This window comes from Archocentrus centrarchus, chromosome 3, assembly GCF_007364275.1.
Source record: "Archocentrus centrarchus isolate MPI-CPG fArcCen1 chromosome 3, fArcCen1, whole genome shotgun sequence".
NCBI lineage: Eukaryota > Metazoa > Chordata > Actinopteri > Cichliformes > Cichlidae > Archocentrus > Archocentrus centrarchus.
The window spans coordinates 5,437,865-5,464,610 of NC_044348.1; the positions used below are offsets into that span (position 1 = coordinate 5,437,865).

A 26,746-nucleotide genomic window follows, 5' to 3' on the forward strand; every position below is an offset into this window, starting at 1 on the left:
TTTCCTCTCATCTACAAAGAGGACAGTCCAGTTCTTTTCCTCTTTAGCCACTGACATTGTCTCTGGTTCAGGAGCAGCTTGAAACTAGAAATAGGGCAGTAGTAGCTCCTTTCCTGAAGATGCCTGTGTGGTGGCGGTCCTTAATGATGACCAGCTTCAGTCCAATCCTTGTGAAGTTGTTGAAACAACTTTTCTTAACAATCCTTGAAAGGCTGTGGTGATTCCTGAAACACTTTTCCATTCCCATCAACTTTTCCACAATGACCTTCTGTGACCTATGCTCCTTGTGGAGGGTGTCAGTGATCATCATCTAGCCAAATGTTGTCAGCTGTCTTCCCCATGATTATGGATACGTGTACTGAACTAGACAGAGAGATACATGGTATTTATGCTGTTTGAATAGTAATTTACCCAAACTGAACATTTTCAATAATTTGAGGTTCTGGATTTCAGATTTTCAGCAGAAATCAGGAAAAACAACTCAACACTGGGGTTGAAATTAAGTTTTCACATCAGTAGAAGCTCCCATTTAGTTCCCCCTCACATGTACACTTAAATAAAAAGCCAAAAATATCTCAGACCACTGAATGTTTTAACAGAACATGCTCCAATTACTCACGGATCTAATCCATTACCCTGGTGTGCTTCTCACAGTGAAAACAGACTCCTTAATTTCTGTTTTTTATTGAACAAATACCTGAACACACACATGATATGAATCCACATGTATTCTGCGTGAGATAGTCAGGTTCTGATTCACAACAAAAGACAAAAATATATCACTTTCATTAGTCACTCTAGAATGCACAAAGAAAATCAATCTGAAACACAACTTTGCATTAATTTCTCAGCCCTGCCATGTGGCCACTGAGTTTTAGTCAATAAATATTTTATTATTTTGTAATTGGTTAATTTCCCTGTGCAATTATAATTCATTAAAAAAAAAAAAACACTGTCAGCCACAATCCTCAGTTATTCCTCTTAAGGAAACTGGAGAAAAAAAAAAAAAAAATCAGAAAAATATTTGAATTTTTGCAGCTTTTAATCATCATATTCCCCTAAACTCAAGAAACCTGCAAAAGAAAAAATAAATTAGGTATCATTTTAAAATGTTATTCACACAACTTAGAGGAAATATATAAATACATTTTGTGCTGAACAGGACAAAACATTCACATTATTGCACTCAGACACATACTGTCACAACAGGGAAACAGCATTAGTTCACAGCCAGTTTTGCCTCACAAGCCCAGCCTAATGGAAATATTCCAGTTGTGCTCACCTTCCTGTTAAAACACTAAATGAGCCTTTTACTAGCCAGCCTGATCACAGCGCTATTTTCTACAATGCCAATAAAGATGCATACTAATTTCAGTAAAAAGTGTAGATAAAATATTGTACGTTATGCACCATGTTTTTGGAAATTGTCAACTACATGACAACTTTAAATGAAATTTTTATTTTAAAGTTATAGATTCTAACATTTAGTGTTGTTCTAATAGGAACTGGCTGTTTTAATGTCACAATGAAGGCGGCTTTTTAAAAAAAAAAAAGGCCAAGAGAAAAAAAATAAAATAAAAAACTGCAACTGCAGAACGGCAACAAAACATAAGGCGAACATAAGGACACAAACACTTGGGAAAGATTTGTTTACTGCTGATGTAAATGTGTCATCTCCACTCAAAGGACCTTTTATCCAAACTCTCATCAAAACACGTTGGTGGCTTTGGCAGAACAGTGCAAACACAGGTTACTGGTTACTCTCATAAATAATCAAACGTAATAACAGCAATCAACTCTTTTCTCCACAGCAAAGATCCTCCAACGGGCCTTTCAATCACAGACATCTCAAAACATTAGAATGTATAAAATCCCATTAAGCTGCATTACTTTTTATGTGCCCTCCATTACTGAAACTAAATTGCATTCACCGTTTAATCTGTACTAACCAGCAGCAGGCTCTGTTAAGCAGCAGCACATACAAACTGTAAACCCGCTTAATATTTTTAATTCATTTTTACAGGTTTTACAGGTTGGTTTGAACAATTTCAAATTAAAAGTGTTTAAATTACTCAATTTTGATCCCAAGGCTGTTAGATGTATTTAAAACAGACCCTTCTTTCATTCAGTGTTTACACATAAACTAACTAAAAGATGAGGGCCAAAAAATTGGCACAATAAATGGTCCGTACGATGCCTGTCCAGGTATCTTCTACCAGTGTCTTGAATCCACCAGCTCTGGTCGCAAACTCAGTTTCTTTAGTGTCTCATAGCCGACCACCATGACGATGGCAGTGGGTGTGGATGAAATGATGCGCGCGGACAGTCCTTTGGTCAATCCCCAGAAACCCTCCTCTTTGATCAGCTGCCTGAACGTCTCGATGATCGAGGTCCTTCCTTCAACCTAAACACATGCAATACATGTTCCATTATTATTTAGAACCACAAACCCATATCACATCTAGGTGTGGGGCTGGGTAATATGCTGAATTTAATCAGTGGAGTCAAACATTACCCTAGTTATGTTTAGTAATGTAAAGTTTCTGTTTTTTTTTTTTTTTAAAACAGAAACTGGGAGTTAGTCCAAGAAAAATAAAATCGAGAGTCATCATCAAATTAAATAAAGATTTTATTTTTTTGGTCATGTTTTTTTTTCCCTAGCTGGACCTGATCTTGAACTATACAACACCCAACTTCAAACGGAGCATCAGAATGTAGAAGAAAGGCGACTTTGAAACTCACAGAAAATCTCTACGGTTTAGAGAGTGTGGCTTAAAAGAAGAATAGGGTGGATCTGAAAAAACAAGGACATGGCCTGATGGTGTGGTACCTTGATTTTTCAGCTTTTGACTCTAATGAGACCATCCAGCCATCTTCTGCTTTGGGGTCGGGGGGGGGTCGGGGGGGGGGGGGGGGGGGGGGGGGGGCGCTGAAGCCTATCCCAGCCTTTGTGGGATGAGAAGTAGAGTACACCCTGTACAGTTGACTTCTGTGTTGAAACAACACCATAGCTACTTCATAACTGCAAACCCCTCTGGAACCCCCCTGGAACTCTATTCTGTAACCTGACTTGCGCATCCCTGGAAAAGTAAATACATGTCGCATCAGTGCAGCACCCAACTACTGTGACTGGTGGGTGGCTGTGGCTCAGGAGGTAGGTTAGTGGTTCGATTCCTGGCTGCTCCAGCCTGCATGCCAAAGTATCCTTGGGCAAGATACTGAACCCCAGCTGCTCTCCGATGCAACTGTCGGGGTGTGAATGTTAGATAGTAAGCACTTAGCTGTAGAAGGAAGTGCTTGTATGAATGGGTGTGAATGGGTAAATGCAAACGTGTTGTATAAAGCGCTGTGAGTGCTCAGCTAGAGCAGAAAAGCACTATATATATAAACTAGTCCATCTACCATTGGCCTGTTCAGTACTGTCACATCCTCCCATGAATTTCTGGATACTTTTGCTGTAGTTTTTGAATTTATCAGTGAGAGAATATCATCTCCTCAGTTTAAGGAAGTATAATCACAGTCTCAATATAAGAACTTAAAGATGTCAACAAATTCCTAGAGACAGACCGCTCTAATTCACACTTATGGCCAATTTAGAATCACTAACATGCATGTCTTTGGACTGTGGGGAGGACGCCACGCCAGTGTGGAGGAAGCATGCGAAGCTCCACAGAAAGGCCCCAGCTGATCAATGGATTTGAAACCAGGACCTACTTCCTGTGAGGTGACGATGCCGACAGCACACCGCCATGCCCCCCTCCCTTCTAATGACACCATAGTTTACTAAATGAACACTGTTTTGTACTCGATAACACATCAAACTAAAAGCTAAGACCCTAGTCCCATCAGAGAAGTGTTTACAGAGGACACTGTTTAAAGAAGCCAAAGGGTCCTTTTTACATTGACTTCTACACACAGGCTTCTTTTTTGCAAACAGACAAGCCGCCCTCTGCTGGCCATTTGACAAAAAGCAGTTTTCTTTTATGTACAGTCTATGCTTTTAACATTCATATTTAGTGAAAAATGTGAACGCACGGGCTGGTGGTGAAATGGTGCACCCATGTACAGTCGCTGACCAATTCCTGATGACTGCAGTCCATCAAACCATCTCAGACTGTATTTTTAAACATGACAATGAGCTCACTGTACACAAATCCCCTCTACAGTCACCAGATCTCAATCCAGCATCTATTCAATAGTGATTCATTTTTGTCTCACACTTCCTTGGCTTTTGAACTTCTTTTTTTCCCCTCACAGACAAATTAAACAAACAGAAATAACTTTTTTTAATTGATTTCTATCATGCAAGTCATTCATTAAAGAGATAAGCACCATATGACTTCACAATGAAGGCAATACTGCTGAGACAGATGCACAATAACTTACCTGGACTCTGGCTCTGACCACATCCATTGGATTGGTGACAGTGGAGGCAGTAGCAGCAGCTAGAGGTCCAGCCATGGCTTGTAAAATCAGATGAGGGCAGTTGCTGGGAGCCAGTTTAGAGAGTTGCTCTGTAGAACATCACACATGCAGATATTTTATTAACCACATGGTGGGGGCGTGAAGGACTCATTCTCACTACAAATGTACTAAAACACTCAGAGCACAGAGACAAAGATAAGATAGAAAATGATTAAGAAACTGATTAAGATTAAGATAAGATCAAGATTAAGAAACTGCACTTACCAGCATAAAAGTGATAGAAAGGCCACCACACAGCACTGTTCGGGATATAGGTGAGTAAAGAAGCCACGTATCCCCTGTAGAAACCCCTGAAGCCATCAGCAGCAAAAATCTGAGCAATAATGTTCCTGGTTTGGCCAAACACTTTTTTTGGCTTTCCAGTCTCAGTGTTAGAGTCAAGCCGAAAGCGTGTGAGGTGCTGCCCTTGGCCCTGCATCATCAGCTGCTGAGATATGACATCTATGGGAACAGTGATGCTCTGAGCAACCAGGGAGGCCGAGCCCCCCGCCACCAGCGACTTGACCGTATTGTCCTCAGAATACTGCGAAACATACTTCCTCACCAGCTCGTAGGTGGTTATGTATGCCTGGCCTGAGATAAGTGTGAAGGTGTTGACCATGAAGCCGCGATACAGGCCTCGCACCCCCTCCGCCCGCAGGATCTTGAAGAAGGCATCAAAAGTGCCGCCGTAGAGCGATTTGCCCTTCTGCACTTGCAGTCGAGTCCGGATCAGCGTGGCCGGGTAGACTGTGGCCCGGATTGTCATTGTCATGAACAACCCGAAAGAGTAGAACTTCCTTTTGTCGAGGTCCTCCCACTCGATGATCTGGATGTTCCTTTTCTGCTGCATCCTGCCAGCCGTAGGTGCCCCCTCATCAGACTGATTCTTGCCTGACACAAAAAATAACAGAACAGTTTTTGTAAAACACATTATTCATTTTTTTAAAATATTCATTGTGAAAAGCACTTTGTGACATAAAACCCTTTTGTGTTGTGGGGTTTGTACGCAAACCTGATTTCATCAGGTTTGATGCAATCAGGAGGATTGAAAATCCTCCTGACTGCATCAATAACCTCTCCAATTTAGGTCACCTAGGCACGCAGACTACTGCTACAAACATCTGTGAAAGAATGGGTCGCTCACAGGAGCTCAGTGAATTCCAGCGTGGTGACTCCCGCATACGTAGTAAGATCAAATTCTATTAGACACTGATGGCTGCACTGCGAGCGTTCAGGGAAATATGAATGAGACTGCGTGACTTTATCACTATCACTGAATATATTTCTAAGTGTTGTGCTTCCAAAAATAATCTGAAGATATACAAACATTTACAAATTAGGTGTTGTTGGGTGCGGGTGTTACCCAACATTGGTTTACACTGGAATTTCACAACAATCCCTATATTTTTCATCAATTTTGTTGGGCTCATTTGATTTACCATGCCAAAAACCCCAATTGCCAAAGTTTTGTTCTATTCTGATGACTAATGACAAAACTAGAAAGGATTGCATAAGAGGACCCGACCTAAAGTATGCACTTCTGTAATGCAAAGTCTGGGACAAAAAGGCGAAAATCACTGTCATTAGAATTGCCATGTCTCAGTCATTTTTTAATCTTCTTTCAGAAATTTTCAATAATTCAAAAAGTCTCATGCTTCTGAGTCTCACGGACTTCCATTAAACCAAAACTTTTGATGAACAGTGACTGCCAGTGAAGAAGTTCAAGGGTCATGTCATAGACAAACTAGCGCCCCAAAGCTTAAAGGTTGATCTTAAAAAAAAAAAAAAAAAACCCAAAACATGTGGCTTTGGCAAAAACAGAGTCGTGTGGCTGTCATACTCTTACAAATGTCTGAACAGCGCAGATATTAACACATCACAGCAGAATGTCGCTGACCCCACTGTCAGAGAACACCGCGATCCTGAGCTAAGGTGAAGCCAACCAGCCGCAGGAGCGGCTGCGTTTCAGCAAAAAAAAAAAACAACACTTAAACTTAACATTGCAACTAACACACTAAAAAAACCAAAACGTGCCAGTTGCCACCTGCTGGTTAGCGCTGCTAGCTAGCATCTTTTAGCTCACGCCGAGCTAGCGCTGGAGTAAACAACGTTAGCATAGATCAGCGAGTACTTACCTATTCTGATCAATGTTTAGTTCAGTCATATGATTTGTGTAAGTCAAGCATGAAACGTCGCATCAACAACCGATTAAAAATGTGTAACTCAAACTAGCGTCGGTGAGTGGCTACAAGACAAGAAAACATGGAGTTTACCACTTACAAGCTAGTGGGCTAACTGGCAGAGATCTTCCTGCTCCCATTCAAACGCCATGCTGCTCAAACAGCCAATCACACGCTGCACGTCTTCTTCTTGTGGTTTTACAGACGGTTTGCAAACCAGCTTAAAGGTGCATTACCGCCACCTACTGGACTGGGGTGTGGATCAGGAAGTGAACGGAAAAAAACAAAAACAAAAAACCCCTTATATTCTGTCTATTAAGCCCGTTCTTCTCATAAAATTCATCAAATGACCATAAACTTGCGACAGCCCCTTTTCAAGAAGAACCTCCAATGTGAAAATAATCTTCAGCTGTTTATAAGTTTCCATCAATTCCTTTCTCTCCCGGTCATGTGCCCGACACGCTAACAGTACATGCTGAACTGATTCCGGTTCAGTGCAGTGCGCACACTGTCCATTTGGGTGCTTGCCTATCAACCGGAGAGCTTTATTAAGACCTGTGTGTCCTAATCGAAGACGAGTGATTACTATCTCTTCTTTCTGGTTCCTACTCACTCTCTTCCCATGACCAACATGCCTTTGAATATTACAAAGATGCCTTCCTGTGTCACAAATGTCCCAGTGCTCCTGCCATATTTTCCAGACTTGAATAATAATAATGCGCTTGACTTCAGCTTTACTCAGTGGTATCTGTAAATCAACAGATTACACTTCCAATGACTGCTTAGCCAGTATATCCACATCCTCATTTTCTTTCACAACTACCTGTGCTGGAACCCAAAGAAAACCCACTTTTACAGCCCTATTTCACAAGCTTTGCAGACTATAATATATTTCATATACATCTAATCTACACAAATTCCCAGATCTAATACTCATTAGATCTGACAAGCTATCTGATGCAATAAGTACATCTTCTTGATTGTTTCCTTCTGCCCACTGTAAACCCAGCATTATGGCCACCAGTTCTACAGTGTATACTGACAGATAATCTGTTGCTCTTTTCCTAATAGAAACTCCAGGTTGTTGGATGAAGACTTCCACACCGGTGCGCCCAGACTCTGGATCTTTTGACCCATCTATAACTATTATGACCTTATCTGTGTACCGCTTCATCAAGTAACTGTGCAATGTACTGAATAAGTGTGTGACTGGACTTTCCTTTTATTGCCTTTTGTATGTAAAAGTCCACAGATGGCATGACAAATTCTGCTTCAATTTTATTGGTGGTTGGCAAACAACGAAATGGAGCATTGCCGCCACCAACTGGTATAGCATGTGGACTACAATATCGCTCAAAACAAATAAACAACAACAACAACAAAAAAAAAAACCCTCAAATCCTGACACAAATGAGTCTTTCTTAAAAACCGAATATGGCATGATAGTTTTCACTTCTTGGGTTCTTTTGAAATCTATCATGTACATTGTATATAGTGTTATTATTAGTAGTATTAAGGTTAATATTGTTTGTTGATTTTATATATATTCTTTTCTTAATAGTGTGAATTATTATATCTTTATTTATATTTATAATAACTGCGGCTGCTGTTACACCCAAATTTCCCCTCTGTGGGACAATAAAAGCTGTTTCTTCTTCTTTTCTACTTCTTCTTCTTCAATAAGGCCCAGTTTCTGGTTTTGGATCAGTTGTTTTCTCTCAGCCTCATTTTTCTGACAGTGCAATAAAACATGTTGTGTGGTCTCATCTTCTCCACCACAGTCACGCTTTCCTGTGTGGTGTTTGCCTGTTATAAACAACATGCTGTTTAAGCCAGTTTAAGATTTTCATTGGCAGTGACCAGAATGGACAAGGTTAGAAATGAGTCCATCAGAGGGACAGCTCAGGTTGAGCAGTTTGGAGACAAAGTTAGAGAGGCAAGGCTGAGATGGTCTGGACATGTGCAGAGGAGGGATGGTGGATATACTGGAGAAAAGATGCTGAAATGGAGCTGCCAGGCAAGAGGAAAAGAGGAAGACCTCAGAAGAGGTTCATGGATGTAATGAAGGAGGACATGCAGAGGGTTGGTGTGACAGAGGAGGATTTCATTCAAGATTCTTTATTTATCTCCCATGGGAGAAATTTGACTCAGTTTAAGGGGGGAAGGGTACCAATGCACAAATAAGAACATTCAGAATAATCAAACCACTAAAATCCAATAAATACAGTGAGACAAACACAATAAAAATTACCTGGACATCGATACAAAAAACAATTAAAACAATATACAAATTTGTAAAAAAGCATTGTAGAATTAGTCCTATGAACTTTCACGTTTGCTCATTGATGAGTTTAATTGACAGAGATACAAATGAGTGTTTGTACCTGTTATGTTTACAGAGAGGAACCCTGTACCTCCTTCCTGAGTTCAACAATAAATACTTTGTGCGCACAACATGGGAGGTGCCAGTTAAGATGTTATTTGCCAGTAAAACGACCGCCTGGTCAAAGAGCTCCTGGAGGTTAAAGGTAATGTGACCCATAATCTTGCCTGCCGTTCTTATTTGATTGTGAATTCGAGTTATTGATTTGATTGTTAGGTTACCAGGGATAGGGTGAGATGGGGCAAATAATTCCCTAAAGAAGTAGAAGGAGGTACTTTTGTTTTGGTAAAGTTGTGATTTTTATAAAGTACCAGTAGGAGGTGTTAGAGTACATCACCTTCCTGCAGCCATTGAGCTGCGCAGTGTCACAGACTGATCGGTCCTCCCACTGAGAGGTGGCGCTGCTGAGCGGCTACTTCACTCACGCAGTGCGCCGGTGTTTGCGAGGAAACGCCAAACTGAAAGTAGTGGATCTCTGAGCTTGAACGCCACCTTAGACTCATCTATCTGAGGTAAATAATACATCAGTACTTCATTATCCACTACAATATTTGCTATTTTAACACAATTTTACATGTTTACTCCCGTTTGTCGCGGAACAGCCAGACGACTTCGTTTGTTATGAAACAGCTCGTTAGCATGCTAGCTAGCACGCTGAGATATTGCAGATTCATTCTGCTGAAGCAGTTAGCCGACAGCTAGCTACCGGGGGATTGTTGTGAGCCTGCTTCAGAAACTCAGCAGTTACTTGTTTCCAGACTTTAGCAAACTTTCAAACTTCACTGCCTCTATCACCGGATTCAGTTACATCTCGTGTTGGTTAAAGGAAACGCCACAGTTTGTGTCTTGTCCTCTGCAGCCTGCGTCTAACTGCTGCTCTGCTTTTATACTTTCAGGATAATTTCCAGTGACGTAGAAGATGGTAGGAAGCTGTTACACGCTTTAAAAATATAAAGAGTTTGTTTGTTTGTTTGTTTTCTCAGTATTTAATGTCGTGTTGTTGTTGTTCAGTCTCGCAGATATGATTCCCGGACAACCATATTTTCTCCTGAAGGTATGTTTCATTTCTTTTTTTAAGACTTTGCAGACAAATACTGACTAAAAAAAATACAATACAACAGGCCCAGTACTGTGCCTCTACTATTACACTGTATCACACTCTTAGGAGTTTATTTTTATTTCTCTATAAATCAATTTCATGCATCTTTAAACCCAAATCATACTTTCCAAATACACCAAATCATAACTGGTACTGACAGCGAGCGCATGATTTTATGAGCCGAGTAGAAATAAAGGCCCTGGGTTAACATGAGCTCTCATCATCAATGAACCTGCTGCAAAACAAGTTTTCTTTACTATTTTAAATAGCCAGTGTATTCCAAAAACATGTCTTAAAGGTTTTAGAAATTAGTAATTTTTTTTTTAATCCAATGTTTTCCCTTATAAATATGATTGTAATTTACAGGCCGCCTGTATCAGGTCGAGTACGCAATGGAGGCGATCGGTCACGCTGGAACGTGTCTGGGTATCCTAGCAAATGATGGAGTGCTGTTGGCGGCGGAGAGACGCAACATCCACAAACTGCTCGATGAGGTTTTCTTCTCGGAGAAGATCTACAAGCTAAATGAGTGAGTGAGCTGCAGTCGATTCTTGCTGTCAAAATGTAGTTGCTCATTTTGTTATGGTTAACGTTGTGTGTGCGTGATCATGTTTTCAGAGACATGGCCTGCAGCGTTGCTGGGATCACATCAGATGCTAATGTACTGACAAATGAGCTGCGGCTAATCGCACAGAGGTGAGTTTCAGAAGAAGCCAAGCCAGCAATTTTATGGCTGTACCAAAAAAATCTGTTTTCAGTATTCATCATATTTAAAGGGTTTTTTTGTTGTTGTTGTTGTTGTTTGTTTTTCCTCGTTAAATGAGTTGAAGATGCTAAGATTTTCACTGGGAGTTGCCAAGGTGGACAAGATTATAAATGAGTATCAGAGGGACAGCTCAGGTTGAGCGGTTTGGAGATAGTTAGAGAGGCAAGGCTGAGATGGTTTGGGCATGTGCAGAGAGGAGACAGTGGATATAATGGATAAAAGATGTTGATTATGTAGCTGACAAGCAGGAGAAAAAAGAGGAAGACCTCAGAGGAGATTCATGGATTTTGTGAAGGAGGACATGCAGAGGGTTGGTGTGACAGAGGAGGATGCTAGGGAGAGAGTGAGATGGAGGAAATGAAGCTGTGGTGATCCTTTAAAGAGAGCAGCTGAAAGAAGAAGGAGAAGAAACCTGTTAGCCAGTAGTAGTGATTAGAAATGTATTTATTTGCTCAAAGTGATAATGGTGAATTCAGGCTGATGTAACCACTACCAACAGGTGTTTTCATACCCATAGATACACAAAAAAGCCTTAATATGTGTACATTTAAATTAGCACACTTTCAAAATGAATCTTCGGACTTCAATTATGTTATCACTAAAATGATCTGAATTCTAGCTATTAATCGCTTTCACACCAGCCATTAACCAATTTCAATTCTTCTTAGGTATTTATTGCAGTACCAGGAGCCAATACCCTGCGAGCAGCTGGTCACAGCTCTGTGTGACATTAAGCAAGCCTACACACAGTTTGGAGGTAAGATGCACAGCGGTCAGCTTATCTACTTTAGTGCTCATGCCTTTTACATTGCTCATCGGAGCAAATCCGCTCAGTGTCCTAATATTTAAGATGTTTTATACAGGGATGCACTCGTTTAATCAGCCCTCACTCTTGCATGGTTCTGCAGTACTTTGATGTAAAGAAATGAGCAGTTGTATGTCAGTTGTGTCAGGAAAAAAATGGAATATTACCAAGCAACCGGAGCCGGGTGTAACCAGCCAGGTGTGTTTTGTGTTTTAGACCAATCAGCTAGTTTATATTTTCGCCCATCATTTAAACAACTATTAAATTAGTCGTCAGGAGCACTCCTGGTTTTAAATGTCTCTCCACAGCATCGACTTTTTTACCTTTTTGTCAAATCTCATGTCTCGTAAAGAAGCTCTCAACTCTGTGTTACAACACAAAAACAGGTACTTTGACATTTTCGAACAGCTGTGAGGTTTGTCTTGACAGGTAAGAGGCCATTTGGCGTTTCTCTGCTGTACATGGGCTGGGACAAACATTACGGTTTCCAGTTGTACCAAAGTGACCCCAGCGGCAACTACGGAGGCTGGAAGGCAACCTGCATTGGCAACAACAGCGCTGTAAGTCTGAAAATGATCTCATTACATACACCAGGCAGTGAGAAACAAAATTGATTGTAGTCTTGAATGTCAGCAGCTTACATGATATTCCTTTATTTCTTTTAGTTTCTTAGATTTTATTTTGCCTTTGATGTGGTTAAACTGATGTAGAAATGTATTTTCTAAATATTTGTTTCATAAAATTCAGAGCAATGTTCAATGAAAATTTAGAGGCCTAAGTGACAAATGTATCCACCATTTTTTTTTTTCCTCTTCTTTTACTGCACTGTTTTCCTGGCGTTTGACTCATGGACTTGTTGGCTTCAGGCTGCTGTATCCATGCTGAAGCAGGACTACAAAGAGGGAGAGATGACTCTGTCCTCTGCTCTGGCTTTGGCTGTCAAAGTCCTCAACAAAACGATGGATGTCAGCAAGCTGTCAGCAGAGAAAGGTGAGGTGCAAAAGGACTTTCTTACTGTAATTCCCACTTACCAATCAGTGGACCCAAATTGTTTCCTGCCTTGTTGCTAATGATGTTTTAAGAGAAACTGTGTGCCGCATACGACAGTAAAACACTGTATCGCACTGACTGTTTCAGTGGAGATTGCCACCCTGACACGGGAAGATGGGAAGACAAAAATCAAAGTGCTGAAACAGAAAGAGGTGGAGGAACTCATCAAGCGCCACGAGGCCGAAGAGGCAAAGGCTGAAAAAGACAAAAAGGAGAAGGAGCAGAAGGAAAAGGACAAATGAGCAAAATAATAATTTTCTTTTCACCCGTGTCACCAAAACCTGTATTGTTTTGTCTTTTACATTAAACATTTGGAAACTGTCGGAAGTGTTGATTTCTGTGTATGTGTCACACGTGAACCTTTTTATTTACACAATAAAACACAGAACGATATCAATGTAAGAAGCAGTGCACCGACTGACAATTTCATTCAACAAATTAAGAGACTCTGTCTTGATTAAAAGCCTCCAGTTTTCAAAAATAAAAGCTTTAAAAGAACCAACATGTTCAAGTGCATGTGTCTCTGAAACCTTGGTTACAGGTTATTAATAAAAAAAAAAAAAAAATAGGAGTTATTTACTCGTTTTCCCAGAGAGGAAAATAAATATTTGCCATGTGTCTTACATAACGTTTTCTTCCATAACATGAAGCCAAGTGTTATGCGATGCTGAGTGTTAAAAATAGTTTCTTGTGTCTACTGCTGGACGTTGAGCCTCCATTGCCGTTTGACTTCCTGTGTAATTTCATCTACTTACCACTTGATGGCAAACGTGTTCACTTTTCAAATATATTCCGGGCCACGTCTTTCTGGTCTGTGTTAGGAAACGTGCTCTTAATTGTTCTCATAGAGTTACAGCAACATTTCTATCTCAAAATAGTGCTCAGCCATCACCATAAACTATGAAAAATAACCACCACAATTAGGTTAACAGCCATCAGTCAGTGACCAAGACATTACTGAGCACAGTGATGAGTGCAGACAGGTCTAAAGGCAAAGTCATTTTAATATAGTCAGTTTGAAATAAATCACATATGATCATAAGTGATTAGACAGTTGTCATTTTGTTATCAGTTTTGTGTACTCAAACAGAAATGTTGGAGGTCATGATTTAAAGAGGGAGTTAATGTTTCATTGGTGTGTGACCAATAATGGGCACCTAGTTACAAACTAAGTAGGTGGTCATGACTGTACTACAACCAGCTGCTGTTAATGCTACAGCACATGTTACTAGAAGGTTAATCTCATAGCTACTGTACAGACGCAAAACATCTCAGCACAGCTCCAATCAGTTAAGGAACTCTTCTGATTAGTGTTTTTTTTTTTTTGTTTTTTTTTTTAGTTTACTCTTAATTTATATTTTTCTTTACATTTCTTTCTATAGAGTTATCTTTTTAGTCTTTTCACATCACCTGGAAAGATTATGGGGCACGAATGGTAAATACTTGTGTTTTTAATTCAGCTATTGATTTTCAACTTCTGTTTAAGTTCAACACATTTGTCAAAACAATGCTGTGTATATTACCTTGTGCCATCAGCAGTATAAGACAGCATTCTCTATAGGTTCAGATTCACTTGGACAGGGACAATATATGAAATTTTGCTTCTGTGCATCAACACAGTGAAGCAATCAACACTCATTAGTTTGGATTTTCAGCTTTATTTCAGTGGGTTTAAAAATATTGCATCAGTGTTTCTATAAATAGAGACATATTGCAGTGATGGCATCATTAGCGGAGAATGAACTCACCCCATGTGCGGCCCTCCCTTTGAATCTGTTGGCTTCTTTTTGTTTATAATGAGTGTCGAGTATGGCCTCCCGAACTGCATTGTAAAAGCAAGATGGTAGAGTGCAGTCCAGCGCTTTCAGCTTGGGGTGACCTTTCAGATTTTCCTCCACTGGAGAAACAACATGTTTTGGTTGAAAGGCCTCAGACAAAGAGGGATAAGAAGACCAAAGTCAGCACTGGTCTGGCTTTCCTGGCATTGAGAGCCCCAGGTTTCTGTTTCGTCTTTCTTTGTTCTGGTTTAAGGTGTTGGTGCTCTGGCGCAAAATCCAGTTGTTCTGAATGTTGTATATAGAGATGTTACAGGTTTGGGAAATGCAGGAATTTTTTTTGTACACAGTTGAGCTATTTTCACAGGCTCAACTGTGACGAAACTGAAGGCAGCAAAACCCATTAACAAACAGCCAGTGAAGGTGGCAGCAGTGAATGCCCAGCAACAAGTATTTGATTTGAAAAATGGCAGGACCATTCATTTTGCTGGGAGTCTAAATATATTTCCTTAGAGAATATAGGAAATTCATGTTACCCCTCCTCCAGTTCTACTCCATAAGTTTTATATTATCAGATAGATAGACAGAGCGACCTATAGGTGAAACAAGGATGGCAGTAGATCTCTCATGTAGGCAAGTACCTGACCATAGAGGACTCTAAAAACATAATCCCCAGAATCTTGAAATGAATTATGGATTTGATGGGGAGCCTCTGTGGATGGATCAGTAATGTGGTGACCTGAGAGCTCTTTGAAAGCCTCATCAGTAAACGATCCAGGGATTATTTCCTAAGACAGAGGGAGTAGTGAATTACAAAAGTTGTCAGTCCTCATCTCTATCTCAGCCTGAGACACAAATGGCCGGATTCCTCAGCGGAAAAAAGTAGAAGTAAATCAAACACTTTAGATGCCTGGTCAAAAGTCTTGCAAGAGAAATAAATAAATACATTGGTTTGTTTTTGTTTAATTTTGATTGCTGAACGAGATGCTAAACTGAATATTGTCAGTCATGCAGAAGATAAACAGAGTAGCCTGGTCACAAACTCCACCTTAACTGCTATCAAACAGCGCCAGCCAGATGCTGGCAGAAAAACATGTCTTCCTTTTTCCTAAACACAGCAACACAAAAAAAAAAAACCCGCACATTTCCCAGCCAACTTTCTAGTTAATAGAGTTTGTGTGTGTGTCCTGTTAAGACTGATGGATTTGAGCTACAGCCAAGATAAAGGCTACTGAATTGAAAACTTCTTTTTGCTTGATGTTTGGATCTAACGTGGATTTAAAACGTAAATCAGCTGTTCAAATTCTTAAAGGGCCGGCGTAGTGTGGTCATAGCGTCAAGGGGGAGGATTTTGGCTGCTTGCCGGCTTCCTCTCCTGAACTGGGGCCAAAAAATTCTGGGGAGCAAACATGCCCCCCGTTTGTTTAAATCTACATTTTAAAAAAGGAAATTTAACTTCTCAGTCTAAAATTTCAGGTGACACTCTTTAATGAGAGCAACTCATCTTGAGGGCCACATATCCTTCAGAACAACACGAGCATACTGGGATGACTCGTGAAGGCCCACCACTGTCCACTGTGATGAAACAGATAGGCAGCACACAGCAATCTGTTGCAGTGTAAACACAGCACCAGAAAAGCACTGGAATGTTTCTGCAGTGGGAGCCGGAGTACAAGGTCAGCCAGAGGCCAAGGCAGGTGGTATATATCAGAATCCAGGCTGACATCTCAGCATTAACTTATCCAAACAAGAGGCAGGCGGGTTGTTATCCTGCTCACACTGGAGGAGGAGCAGCGGGAACAGGAGGAGGAGATGATAGAGGAGGAAGGAAGAGTGAAAGAGAGAAAAGAGGGAGGATGAGGGGCTGAAGAAGACAGGAACAAGGGGGAGTGACCCTGCAGTGCAGTCCTCTTTCAATCTCCCCCCCAGTCCCAGAAGAGAAACACACTAGTTAGCGTAAGAGGCTAAGCATAACATGAGACTTGCTGCCTTTTTGAAGCCTTTGATCCCATCGCTGATCCTGAGTTTAAGCCGCCTATCACTGGCAGCAAGTCCAAGATGGTTTATAGCTCAGGAGACACAGACTTGCAGCTCGTCGACCCCGAACCATCCACACTTTGGACTTATGTTTGCACTGATGCAGTGCTATGACTGTGTGTTCAATGACTGCCGAAATCAGTTCAGTGTTTCACCTAGTCCCACCTGGATTACTGCAGTTCTTCATTTCCCTGTTTAAGTGAGGCTGAAGCTGGTTCAGTATGGGACAGGCATGGTTTTTAGTCATGCTACAGCACGGCACCTTCTTACACTATATCTCTGAACCTATAACCAAATAGCTGGGCCAAGATCTTGTGACCAGTTGTTCCTAAATAACTAGACTCAAAACAAATAATTTATGTTCTTATTGTTGCATGTAAAGCCCTTAACTGCATTAAAAAAAATGAGTCAAAATGGTTTGTGCTAAATAAATCTTTTTAAAGAAACATTCATTAAAGTGGGTGACAAAGTAACAAGAAAGAGAAGCCTGCTTTTTTTTTTTTTTTTTAGTGTAATCTTTCTGTTCTTTTTCTTCATTTTTTAGATAAGAGGAAATAGCAGATTGACAGGAAATGAGCATGCAATGAAGGTCAGAGGCCAGACACAAACAGGGGAAGGCACCGGCCACCAGGATGTCCCAGGTCTGAGTTTTTAAACAAGGTAACATTGACAGTTTTACTTAAGAAGGATCAAGAGTTTTAAAATGCACAGGATCATTTATTCTATAGTGTTCAGAGGAGGAAAAACAGTAAGGTTTAGTCTTCTTTAACACATATTCTGATCCATGAAGTGAAGCTCAAAGTTCAGCAGTTCTTTAAAATTAAGTGCAGCACCAAATTAAACTCATTCAGCTACTGAACTGGATCTGCTACATCTTTCTGGATGAGATGAAGTACATGGCTTTCCAGCCATAAAAGCCTTACTGGCTGTGTCAATTTGGAAAGAATGGCAATTATAAATAATAGCTTTATCAGCCCTAAAGTAATAACTCCAGTAATCTGTGCTACCACTGTGCAGCATCCACTTTGAGCTTTTATAGGTAACTCCTATAATAACAAACCTGCACTTACACCAGATAGTTGTCATGTAGAAACTCTGAACTGGTAACCTTGCATGTACATAAAGGGGAGTGAGTGTCTTTAATCAACATTACTTCTTTTACTGACCTTACCATTTACCATCAAGCTCCTATTTAAAGCCAAGGCTGCTCACTGATGTGTGAAATCCTGACCTTACTGGGAATCAGGAATTAAATAATCTTCTCATCCGTGGCAGTAATTTTGAGAGCAGCCTGCAAATCCTGGAGATTGCAGGCTCGCTGCTCACCACCAGATCAAGACGGTTCACCATAAATGGAGTCAGGGAGCAGTAAACAATAATTACAAGCCTTGCTCCTGATATGACCTATTATGGAGAAGTAAATGAGGCTATGTTGCTGCTGGCACATAATAGCAGGTTTTGTGGTGCATTATACTATATTGGCAGATATTTGGGGCAAAATATTTACATGGCCTTGAAATAATATTACATGGTCCTTGTCCAAAAAAGAAAAAAAAAAGAAAGAAAAAATACAACTTTAACTTTGTCATTTTCCTATTTTAACTCCAATAAAGAGTTAAAATACTCGTGCTGCTTTCAGGTGAATTGTCAGGTCTGTAAAATAACATGAGGTCAAGCCAATCGAGCTCATATAAAGTTGCAGTCTCTGAAAAAAAGAAAAAAAAGGACTTTTTGATGACACACAGTTACAAGTCATATATCTCAAACAAGCACTGCAGTGTCAGTGTATTGGAGGCTATTTATTTGAAACTGTTCTCTGTTTAGGTGGGCTGTTGTCATCATTTTGTCATCATTTTTCACCACAGTTACATATTATTCACATGTGCACCTCTGTTTCTGCTCCTTGCCTAATAAGGTCCTGTGAATGAACTCCTATTGTGTGTAGAGGTGATCCAGTTACAAAGGTCAGCTTGTGATCCATGTTTTTGAGGGGTTTTTTTGTTTGTTTTTGTAAAATGTATCACATACTTAGTTTCAACACAGAATAAAACTTTAAACCCTTTTCACACCTGGAGAAAACCTTAAATATTCAGACTGTAATAGATGTTGTAAGCTTTTATTATTTGCTCCCTATTTGTGTGCCAGAGCCTTTAATAGTTACAACACACATTCTTTGAAATCTATTCAAGCACCTGATTTATAATATTGACTGGAAGCATCTTTTTCCACAAAACATAAAAAAGAGAGAAAATAAACTCTGCTAAATAGTACATTTTAGTTGTTATTGTCTTCCACAACACTGATAAGTAAGCCAGACACCAAACTGGGTTCATCATTAACTGCAAAGGTAAGTCATTCAGTGCAGAAATGCCAAACACAGGCTGAATATGGAGTTTAAACAGACACACCTGCACACAAATGATCTGAAACCTGTTTTCTCATCTAAAGAGTATATCCTGAGTGTGATCAGAACCAGGGTACAGGGTTACCTGACTTCATATAAACCATACTTGATGCATTTCCAGGCTGCTTTCCAGCTTAGTGACAGGCCCAAACTACACTGCTCAAAAAAATAAAGGGAACTTTTAAACAACACAATATAACTCCAAGTAAATCAAACTTCTGTGAAATCAAACTGTCCACTTAGGAAGCAACACTGGTTGACAATCAATTTCACATGCTGTTGTGCAAATGGAATAGACAACAGGTGGAAATTATTGGCAATGAGCAAGACACACTCAATAAAGGAGTGGTTCTGCAGGTGGGGACCACAGAACACTTCTTAGTACCTATGCTTTCTGGCTGATGTTTTGGTCACTTTTGAATGTTGGTGGTGCTTTCACACTTATGGTAGCATGAGACGGACTCTACAACCCACACAAGTGGCTCAGGTAGTGCAGCTCATCCAGGATGGCACATCAATGCGAGCTGTAGCAAGAAGGTTTGCTGTGTCTGTCAGCGTAGTGTCCAGAGGCTGGAGGTGCTACCAGGAGACAGGCCAGTACACCAGGAGACGTAGAGGAGGCTGTAGGAGGGCAACAACCCAGCAGCAGGACCGCTACCTCCACCTTTGTGCAAGGAGGAACAGGAGGAGCACTGCCAGAGCCCTGCAAAATGATCTCCAGCAGGCCACAAATGTGCATGTGTCTGCACAAACGGTTAGAAACCGACTCCATGAGGATGGTATGAGGGCTCAACGTCCATAGATGGGGGTTGTGCTCACAGCCCAACACTGTGCAGGATGCTTGGCATTTGCCAGAGAACACCAGGATTGGCAAATTCACCACTGGCGCCCTGTGCTCTTCACAGATGAAAACAGGTTCACTCTGAGAACATGTGACAGACGTGACAGAGTCTGGAGACGCCGTAGAGAGCGATCTGCTGCCTGCAACATCCTTCAGCATGACCGGTTTGGCAGTGGGTCAGTAATGGTGTGGGGTGGCATTTCTTTGGAGGGCCGCACAGCCCTCCATGTGCTCGCCAGAGGTAGCATGACTGCCATTAGGTACGAGATGAGATCCTCAGACCCCTTGTGAGACCATATGCTGATGCGGTTGGCCCTGGGTTCCTCCTAATGCAGGACAATGCTAGACCTCATGTGGCTGGAGTGTGTCAGCAGTTCCTGCAAGATGAAGACACTGAAGCTATGGACTGGCCCGCCCGTTCCCCAGACCTGAATCCAATTGAGCACATCTGGGACATCGTGTCTCGCTCCATCCACCAAGATCCCGTTGCACCACAGACTGTCCAGGAGTTGGCGGATGCTTTAGTCCAGGTCTGGGAGGAGATCCCTCAGGAGACCTCCCGCCACCTCATCAGGAGCATGCCCAGGCATTGTAGGGAGGTCACACAGGCACGTGGAGGCCACACACAATACTGAGCCTCATCAAAGTTGGATCAGCCTGTAGTGTGTTTTTCCACTTTAATTTTGTGTGTGACTCCAAATCCAGGCCTCCATTGGTTAATAAATTTGATTTCCATTGATGATTTTTATGTGATTTTGTTGTCAGCACATTCAACTTTCATTTTGTAGCTCTGGCAGTCATCCTCTTCCTCCATGCACAAAGGAGCAGTATCAGTCCTGCTGATGGGTTAAGGACGTTCTACAGTCTTTTCCAGCTCTCCTAGAGTAACTGCATGTGTCCTGGAATCTCCTCCATGTTCTTGAGTCTGTGCTGGGAGACACAGCAAACCTTCTGACAATGGCACGTTTTGATGTGCCTTCCCGGAGGAGTTGGACTATCTGTGCAACCTGTAGGGTCCAGGTATCACCTCATGTTACCAGTAGTGACTCTGACCCTAGCCAAATGCAAAGCTAGTGAAAAAAACAATCAGAAAAGATGAGGAGGGGAAAAATGTCAGTGTTCTCCACCTGTAAAACCATTCCTGTTTTGGGGGTTGTCTCACTGTTGCCCCTCTAGTGTTGTTAATTTCATTAACACCAAAGCAGCTGAAACTGATTAACAACCCCCTCTGCTACTTAACTGACCAGATCAATATCCCAGAGTTTTATTTGCTTGATATAATACTCTAATTAAAAAGTGCTTCTTTCATTTTTTGAGCAATGTATTTACTTCCATCTGCCTGATGTTCATATTGCCCATTAAGTTTTCTTCCTCCCATATCATACCTTTAAAATGTATGCATTACATGCTACAAGTTCTTTGTTTGTAATGACATCAAGCTTATGATTCATAGTTGGTCTGATTATGGAGATCCCTGTTATCTTCTACCTGTTTATGAAAACTACTGCTGCTGCCACCACTGCACCAGGGTCAGTGCACTTAAAATAATTTGTAAATGGTTTATTTGAATCCAGTTTTGATGTTAATCAACACCAGTCCAGTCATGTATAGGTGACATTACCACTGTGTCTGATTTAAGAGATAAATAAAAAGATTTTTATGCAGTAAAGTGGCTTTTTGTATTTTAATCTTTCCACAGCGATGATGAAATGAAACAAAAGAAAACTTCTCTGCAATATCAATCTACACATTCCTCACAAACATGTCTTTTCTTTAATAGAATGAGGTCAGGTATTTGCCTCCTGTCTTAAATATTGCTCTATCCTTCTCTCCTTGTGGCCTCACTCACCTTGACCTTCCCCGGCTGCAGATGGCCACACCGGCTGCAAGAGTCACCTCAATAGGCCCTTTTGTTTCTCTTTATCAATTCCATTGAAACAATACTCTCATTTATTTAATGTGATATACTTTGATTCTACCACCACTTCATGCTGAGACACATATTTAGTTGTTTAAAGATATCTCATAGAGAATATTATTCTACAGTTTGGTCCACTGCAAAATTTTTATAGTTTTGCTTCTTTCCGCTTTACCCCCAGCACAATGGAGTTTAAATCAAACAATCAACATGTGACTGAAGTGCAGACTTTAAGGGGTTTTACACACACACACACATATATATATATATGTGTGTATATATATATATGTGTGTCTAACATTGCTTCCACCATGTTAGACAGATGATGTGGTATGCTTCAGATCATGAGCTCGCCTTCTCCATAATTTTCTCTTCCCATCATTCTGGTAAAAGTTCTTGGTTTCATCTGTCCAAAGATGATTTTTCAGAACCGCACAGGTGCTTTCAGATGTTTTCTGCTACAGTCTAATCTGACCTTTTTTGTTCCTGAGTGTAGCCAGTGGTTTGCACCAGTTTTGCCATTCATGAAGGCATCTTTTGATTTCTTTGACAATGACACGCCTACCTCCTCGAGCACGTTCTTGACTTGCTTATATGTTGTGAAGTTATTTTTCTTAACCATGGAATTCATTCTGTCATCATACACATTAGTTGTCTTCTGTGGTCTTTCAGGCTTTTTGGTGTTGCTGAGCTGGCCAGTGCATTCCTTCTTTGTGTGAATGAACCAGACTGTTGACTTTGGTGACTCCTAAAGTCCTTGCCATTGTTCTGATAGGATTACTTTGTTTTCTCAGCCTAATGATGGGCTCCGTTTCTGGCAGTGGCATGTCTTTGGGCTTCATATGTAAAATTACAGTGAAGAGCTATAAAAGACAAATTCAACACTTTAAATCAATTTCAGATATTATGTCTACTTCATGAAATAACAAGGGAACAAGCCTCACCTATCCATGAAACTGCTTGTCAATCAATTGTCCAATTACTTACTATGTATAAAAATGTGTGTAATTCCTAAATTGTCAATACAAAGTTTTTCGTAAACCCTTTGAATTAAAGCTGAAAGTCACATATTGATTATTTGACTAAAAATCCCCTCTGTGGTGGTGTACAGAGGCAAAACTACAAAAAAATGTCTTTGTTCAACAATTTATAGACCTAACTGTATGAAGTAACAAAAAAGAAACATTTCTTAATAAAATACAATAGACTAGTCTGTGAAGGCTTAAGCTGAGATCTGATTCTGTTGTTAGCCTTTTAAATGAATCTGCACTGTTTTGTTTTTAAGTTACACCTTATGTCTTCATTCCTCATCCCATGCTCAGGCTTTATGAGCTGTACCCATGTAGACAGCAATACATGATATCATCATGTTTCAGAAAAAGTTGCACAGAAAAAGTTTGGGAAGTTTTATACTGTGTTAAAGTCCATTGTCTCAACTAGAGCGTCTTCCATTGCCCCCGTTAGATAAAAATCCCCCAGAAACTCAGTCTGTTACATTTTTGATAAGAGATGAGCCCTGAAAACAGCGGGTAGCATCTAAATTATGCAACCGTTTGCATCCTCTTAGGGGCAAAAGTAGAGCTGGGCTGAGTTGTCGAAGGGAACGAGCCATGACAGGCCTGTGTGTGTTGGGGGGGTGACCATGCATTATGAATGGTGCTAAGTATGCCTCAGCTGGAGGAGCTGAGTGGAGGCGATGGGATAGTGCCAACCCATTGGTTGCCCGTGGGTAATGCACTTTATTTTACCTCCAAAAACATCTTCCCTGATTCGGTTCACCCATTAAAGGCCCTGCCTTTATATACAGCACCTGCCATAGCCCTAAAATGTTCACGGCAAGAACAGAATCTCCACTTTCTCCAAATAAAATTCATGCAGTCTCTTAGTGCAAGAACAGTGAAGAAGATGACTAATAGAGCCTAACAGACAGTACTTTCTGGGTTTGAGCTGGATTTTCAGAGCTTCAGCTGCTTTTCAGATAACTTTAACTTGGGAAATTCTTTGCATCAAAGAAGCCAAACTGCCTTTAGTTTAAGTGCTTAAAAGTTCATCATGTATCCATATATATTTAAGGTATTCTCAAAACTCATCAAGATTGTTGACCAAAAAAAAGTAAGGCATAAAGAACAATCAATCAAGGCTAAAAACAAAATACTGTCCACACTATGATGCATTTGATTCATTTTATGTAGAGTTGATCTGAGCATATTCAGCATTTTTTTTTCTCAATTCTTCTGCTTTTATCATCCTCTCACTAAATATTGTGATGGATTTGATTATTGCAAAATCCTCTACACACTTAAGTGTGCTCAAACTTTTGACTGATTATGTATATTTTGTATTAATTACTTTTCAAAAATGGCAACCATCATTCCTCTTCCTGTACAAGATGTCCCATGATCCTTCAGCTTTCCTCATGCAGTCAGACTTGGGGGAGAAATCTCACCGGAATCCTGCACTGCTCGGCCGGGTTGCTAAACCAAGTTTAATATTTGATGAAATTAGTTCTGCTCACTGATTCTGCACTCTTACTTCTGCTGAGTGACTCCAGCCCCAAACTGCAACCTGATTTTTCCTTTTTGTAAATGTTTGCAGTGCTTCACCCTCAATGTGAGACAATTTAAATCTATTTGAAAAGGAAAACCTACATTAAGAATAAATTAACTTTGGCAAGAACCTAATTTTTATGACGACCAGCCTTTAGACTAAAAATATACTAAATGTGACAAAGTATGTTTTAGACCACAGTAAATGTCTGGGTTTACAGTGTACAGGCTCTAACATGGAAGAGATGGAAAATTCTGAAGAGGAGGGCCCAGTTGTCCAAAATATGTGAAAGGCACAATTCTTATGGTAACCATTTTAAACAAAACTCAGAATTTTTTCAGACTTGATCCTCCTATGAAAAGGTCTTTGTGTAATTACACTTCTGTCTCACTGCCTGCAGATGTCTTCATAGAGATTATGAGTGGATATAAAAAAAAAAAAAAAACTTGGATTTTTCTTTTCAAAGTTCCCAACAAGCAGATATGTAAAGTGGCAGGCCATGTTTGGCACATCTGCCCCATTAAACAAAGAAACCAAAGCGTTTGTAAATGGCTGCATATCTGCATGCTTATAGAGCAGAAAATGTCCCCACAAGGATGAATTTCTGTGCAGATTCTGTTCTTTGGCTGACAAATGGTTTTTATGGACATAAGACTAATTAAATGCCATTAAAAAGTAATTTTCTTGTGCAGAGTGAACAAAGTTAGTTCACAGTTAGTACGAAAACACAGTGTACACTAATGCTAAAGCATTATTTTTTTTAATACCATGTCTTTATAATTTATCACATGGACTTGATTAACCTACTGTTGAGTCTTCCCAAACTGGCAGCTCTCACTTTGTGTGCACTGGGCATATATCAACTAAACTGAAATTTATTTAAGCATAATATACTAAACGACTGAGCGTCGTTAAAAGAACAGGGATTTCAGTGGGTTTATTAGAAGTTTGAACTTAAACAGAAAATTGCAAAGTTACTCTGTCTTTAAAAAGCTGCAATAATTTGTGCAAAATATTTCTCTGAAATATGCTGAAACCCTAAAAATAGCTCCTCCTAATTCCAGGAAGGAATGTTTAGATTTCACAGACAAAGAGAAAATGATAACCAGCAGAAATGTGGAGAAGAGCAAAGATATTTCAACTCATGAGTGCACTGACAGCACTGTCTTCCTTCTAGGTAACATAAAGTCTTCATCTGTTTGTCATTGGATTGTAATAAATTAGAGATGTTACTTTCCAAACTCAGGCTTCAGGATGAGCAAATGGCGTAAAAGCCCAGTGTTTATTTGGGACAGATTGATTTAGTGTCTCTGAGTAGGACTGAACTCGGTCCTGCTGCTCTTAACTGCCTTGTTATTGTCCCTTAGATGAGAGCCATGCCTGCAATCTGTGGCGCGGAGAAGGAACAGGAGAATGTGCGTTGAACATGTGTTTGGACTGGAGTCCACTGATTGATGCTCTGTGAGATTTACCCACCACTGCTACGTTCTTGCGCTGCACTAAAGACTGGGCTTAGGACACAGCAAATGTGACAGCAAACATCCATCCATCCATTTTCTTCCACTTATTCAATTCAGGGTCTGGGGGGGGGGGACAGGTTGCCAGGTTGTCTTGTCAGAGGGCTAACACAGAGAGACAGACAACCATTCACACTCACATTCACATCCATGGAAAATTTAGAATCACCAGTTTACCTAACCTGCATGCCATGGACTGTGGGAGGAAGCCGAGTACCTGGAGAGAACCATGCAGACACAGGAAGAACATGCAAACTCCTGACAACAAACAAGAAATTATAAATCTGTGCAAAAATTGTTAAAGGACATGTGATATTGAGTTTTTTTGCTAGCACTTTGTATTACTTTTTAAGCCATAATGTAATTGCTGAGCATCTGGTGTGGAACACACTGAAATATGACCCACGTGCAAATCTATGCAAGGCCCTGCTTAGGTCCATGTTTTTTGAGCTAAAGCTGTTGTCAACATGCTACGCATGCTTTTGCATGTATAATGTTTTAGTTCAGACTGATAGCATACAGTTGCACATTAATCACAAAGTGTAGCTGATGCTGCTAGGGATCACACACTTTATAACGGATGCACATAGCCACTGAAAGTTAGGGAATTTCTGCCTTGAAGCCTCGTGCTGAGCATTTTGGCCATCACCAGCTTGTTGTTTTGTTGTTCTGACTGAGGATCGAAGACACTGCATGATCATATGGCATTATCTTGTCAGCCTGAAGGTAGCTACGCCCTCTGAACTGGACCATAATTTAAAAAAAAATAGCATTCTATATTAATTAAAGCTTGAAACTAGGACGATGTTTCCTGATGTAATAAATCAAGTGAGAATTAGGGCAATTCTCTCATAGTCAATGGACTCACCCCCTGCTGACAACTAGAAAAGAATACATCTTTTTTAGCAGTTTTTCTCACGGGTTTGGATTATGCCTGTGGCTTTAGCAGGGTTTGAA

The 26,746-nt window shown here is 40.5% G+C and overlaps 2 protein-coding genes across 4 annotated transcripts in view; one reads left to right on the forward strand and one right to left on the reverse strand.

Moving 5' to 3' along the window:
• Positions 1-1,039: 1,039 nt before the first annotated feature.
• Positions 1,040-26,746, reverse strand: part of LOC115778091 (solute carrier family 25 member 44-like) — a 55,194-nt gene continuing 29,487 nt past the window's right edge. Inside the window, exons 1-4 of one of the 3 annotated variants that reach the window (XM_030726111.1) lie at positions 6,748-6,874; positions 4,690-5,358; positions 4,387-4,514; positions 1,040-2,404 (exon numbers count right to left, since the gene is read on the reverse strand). In XM_030726111.1, coding sequence (XP_030581971.1) covers positions 2,213-2,404; positions 4,387-4,514; positions 4,690-5,358; positions 6,748-6,787 — 1,029 coding nt within the window. In that variant the 5' untranslated portion in view covers positions 6,788-6,874 and the 3' untranslated portion in view covers positions 1,040-2,212. Of the gene's footprint in view, positions 2,405-4,386; positions 4,515-4,689; positions 5,359-6,602; positions 6,875-26,746 lie in introns of those variants that run through there. The other 2 variants (XM_030726114.1, XM_030726115.1) reach the window with 2 other exon arrangements.
• On the forward strand, positions 9,410-13,073 carry psma4 (proteasome 20S subunit alpha 4). Its single transcript, XM_030726118.1, has 9 exons — positions 9,410-9,542; positions 9,927-9,952; positions 10,042-10,084; positions 10,496-10,658; positions 10,748-10,825; positions 11,564-11,652; positions 12,130-12,260; positions 12,567-12,690; positions 12,838-13,073. Exons 2-9 carry the CDS (start codon positions 9,950-9,952, stop codon positions 12,990-12,992), a joined length of 786 nt encoding a protein of 261 aa, XP_030581978.1. The 5' UTR covers positions 9,410-9,542; positions 9,927-9,949; the 3' UTR covers positions 12,993-13,073.

Bases quoted from the DNA above. Each gene is read 5' to 3' on its own strand.
- psma4 (XM_030726118.1), top strand. The intron at 12,261-12,566 runs GTAAGTCTGAAA...TGTTGGCTTCAG, and splicing joins GCATTGGCAACAACAGCGCT to GCTGCTGTATCCATGCTGAA. The intron at 12,691-12,837 runs GTGAGGTGCAAA...TGACTGTTTCAG, and splicing joins CAAGCTGTCAGCAGAGAAAG to TGGAGATTGCCACCCTGACA.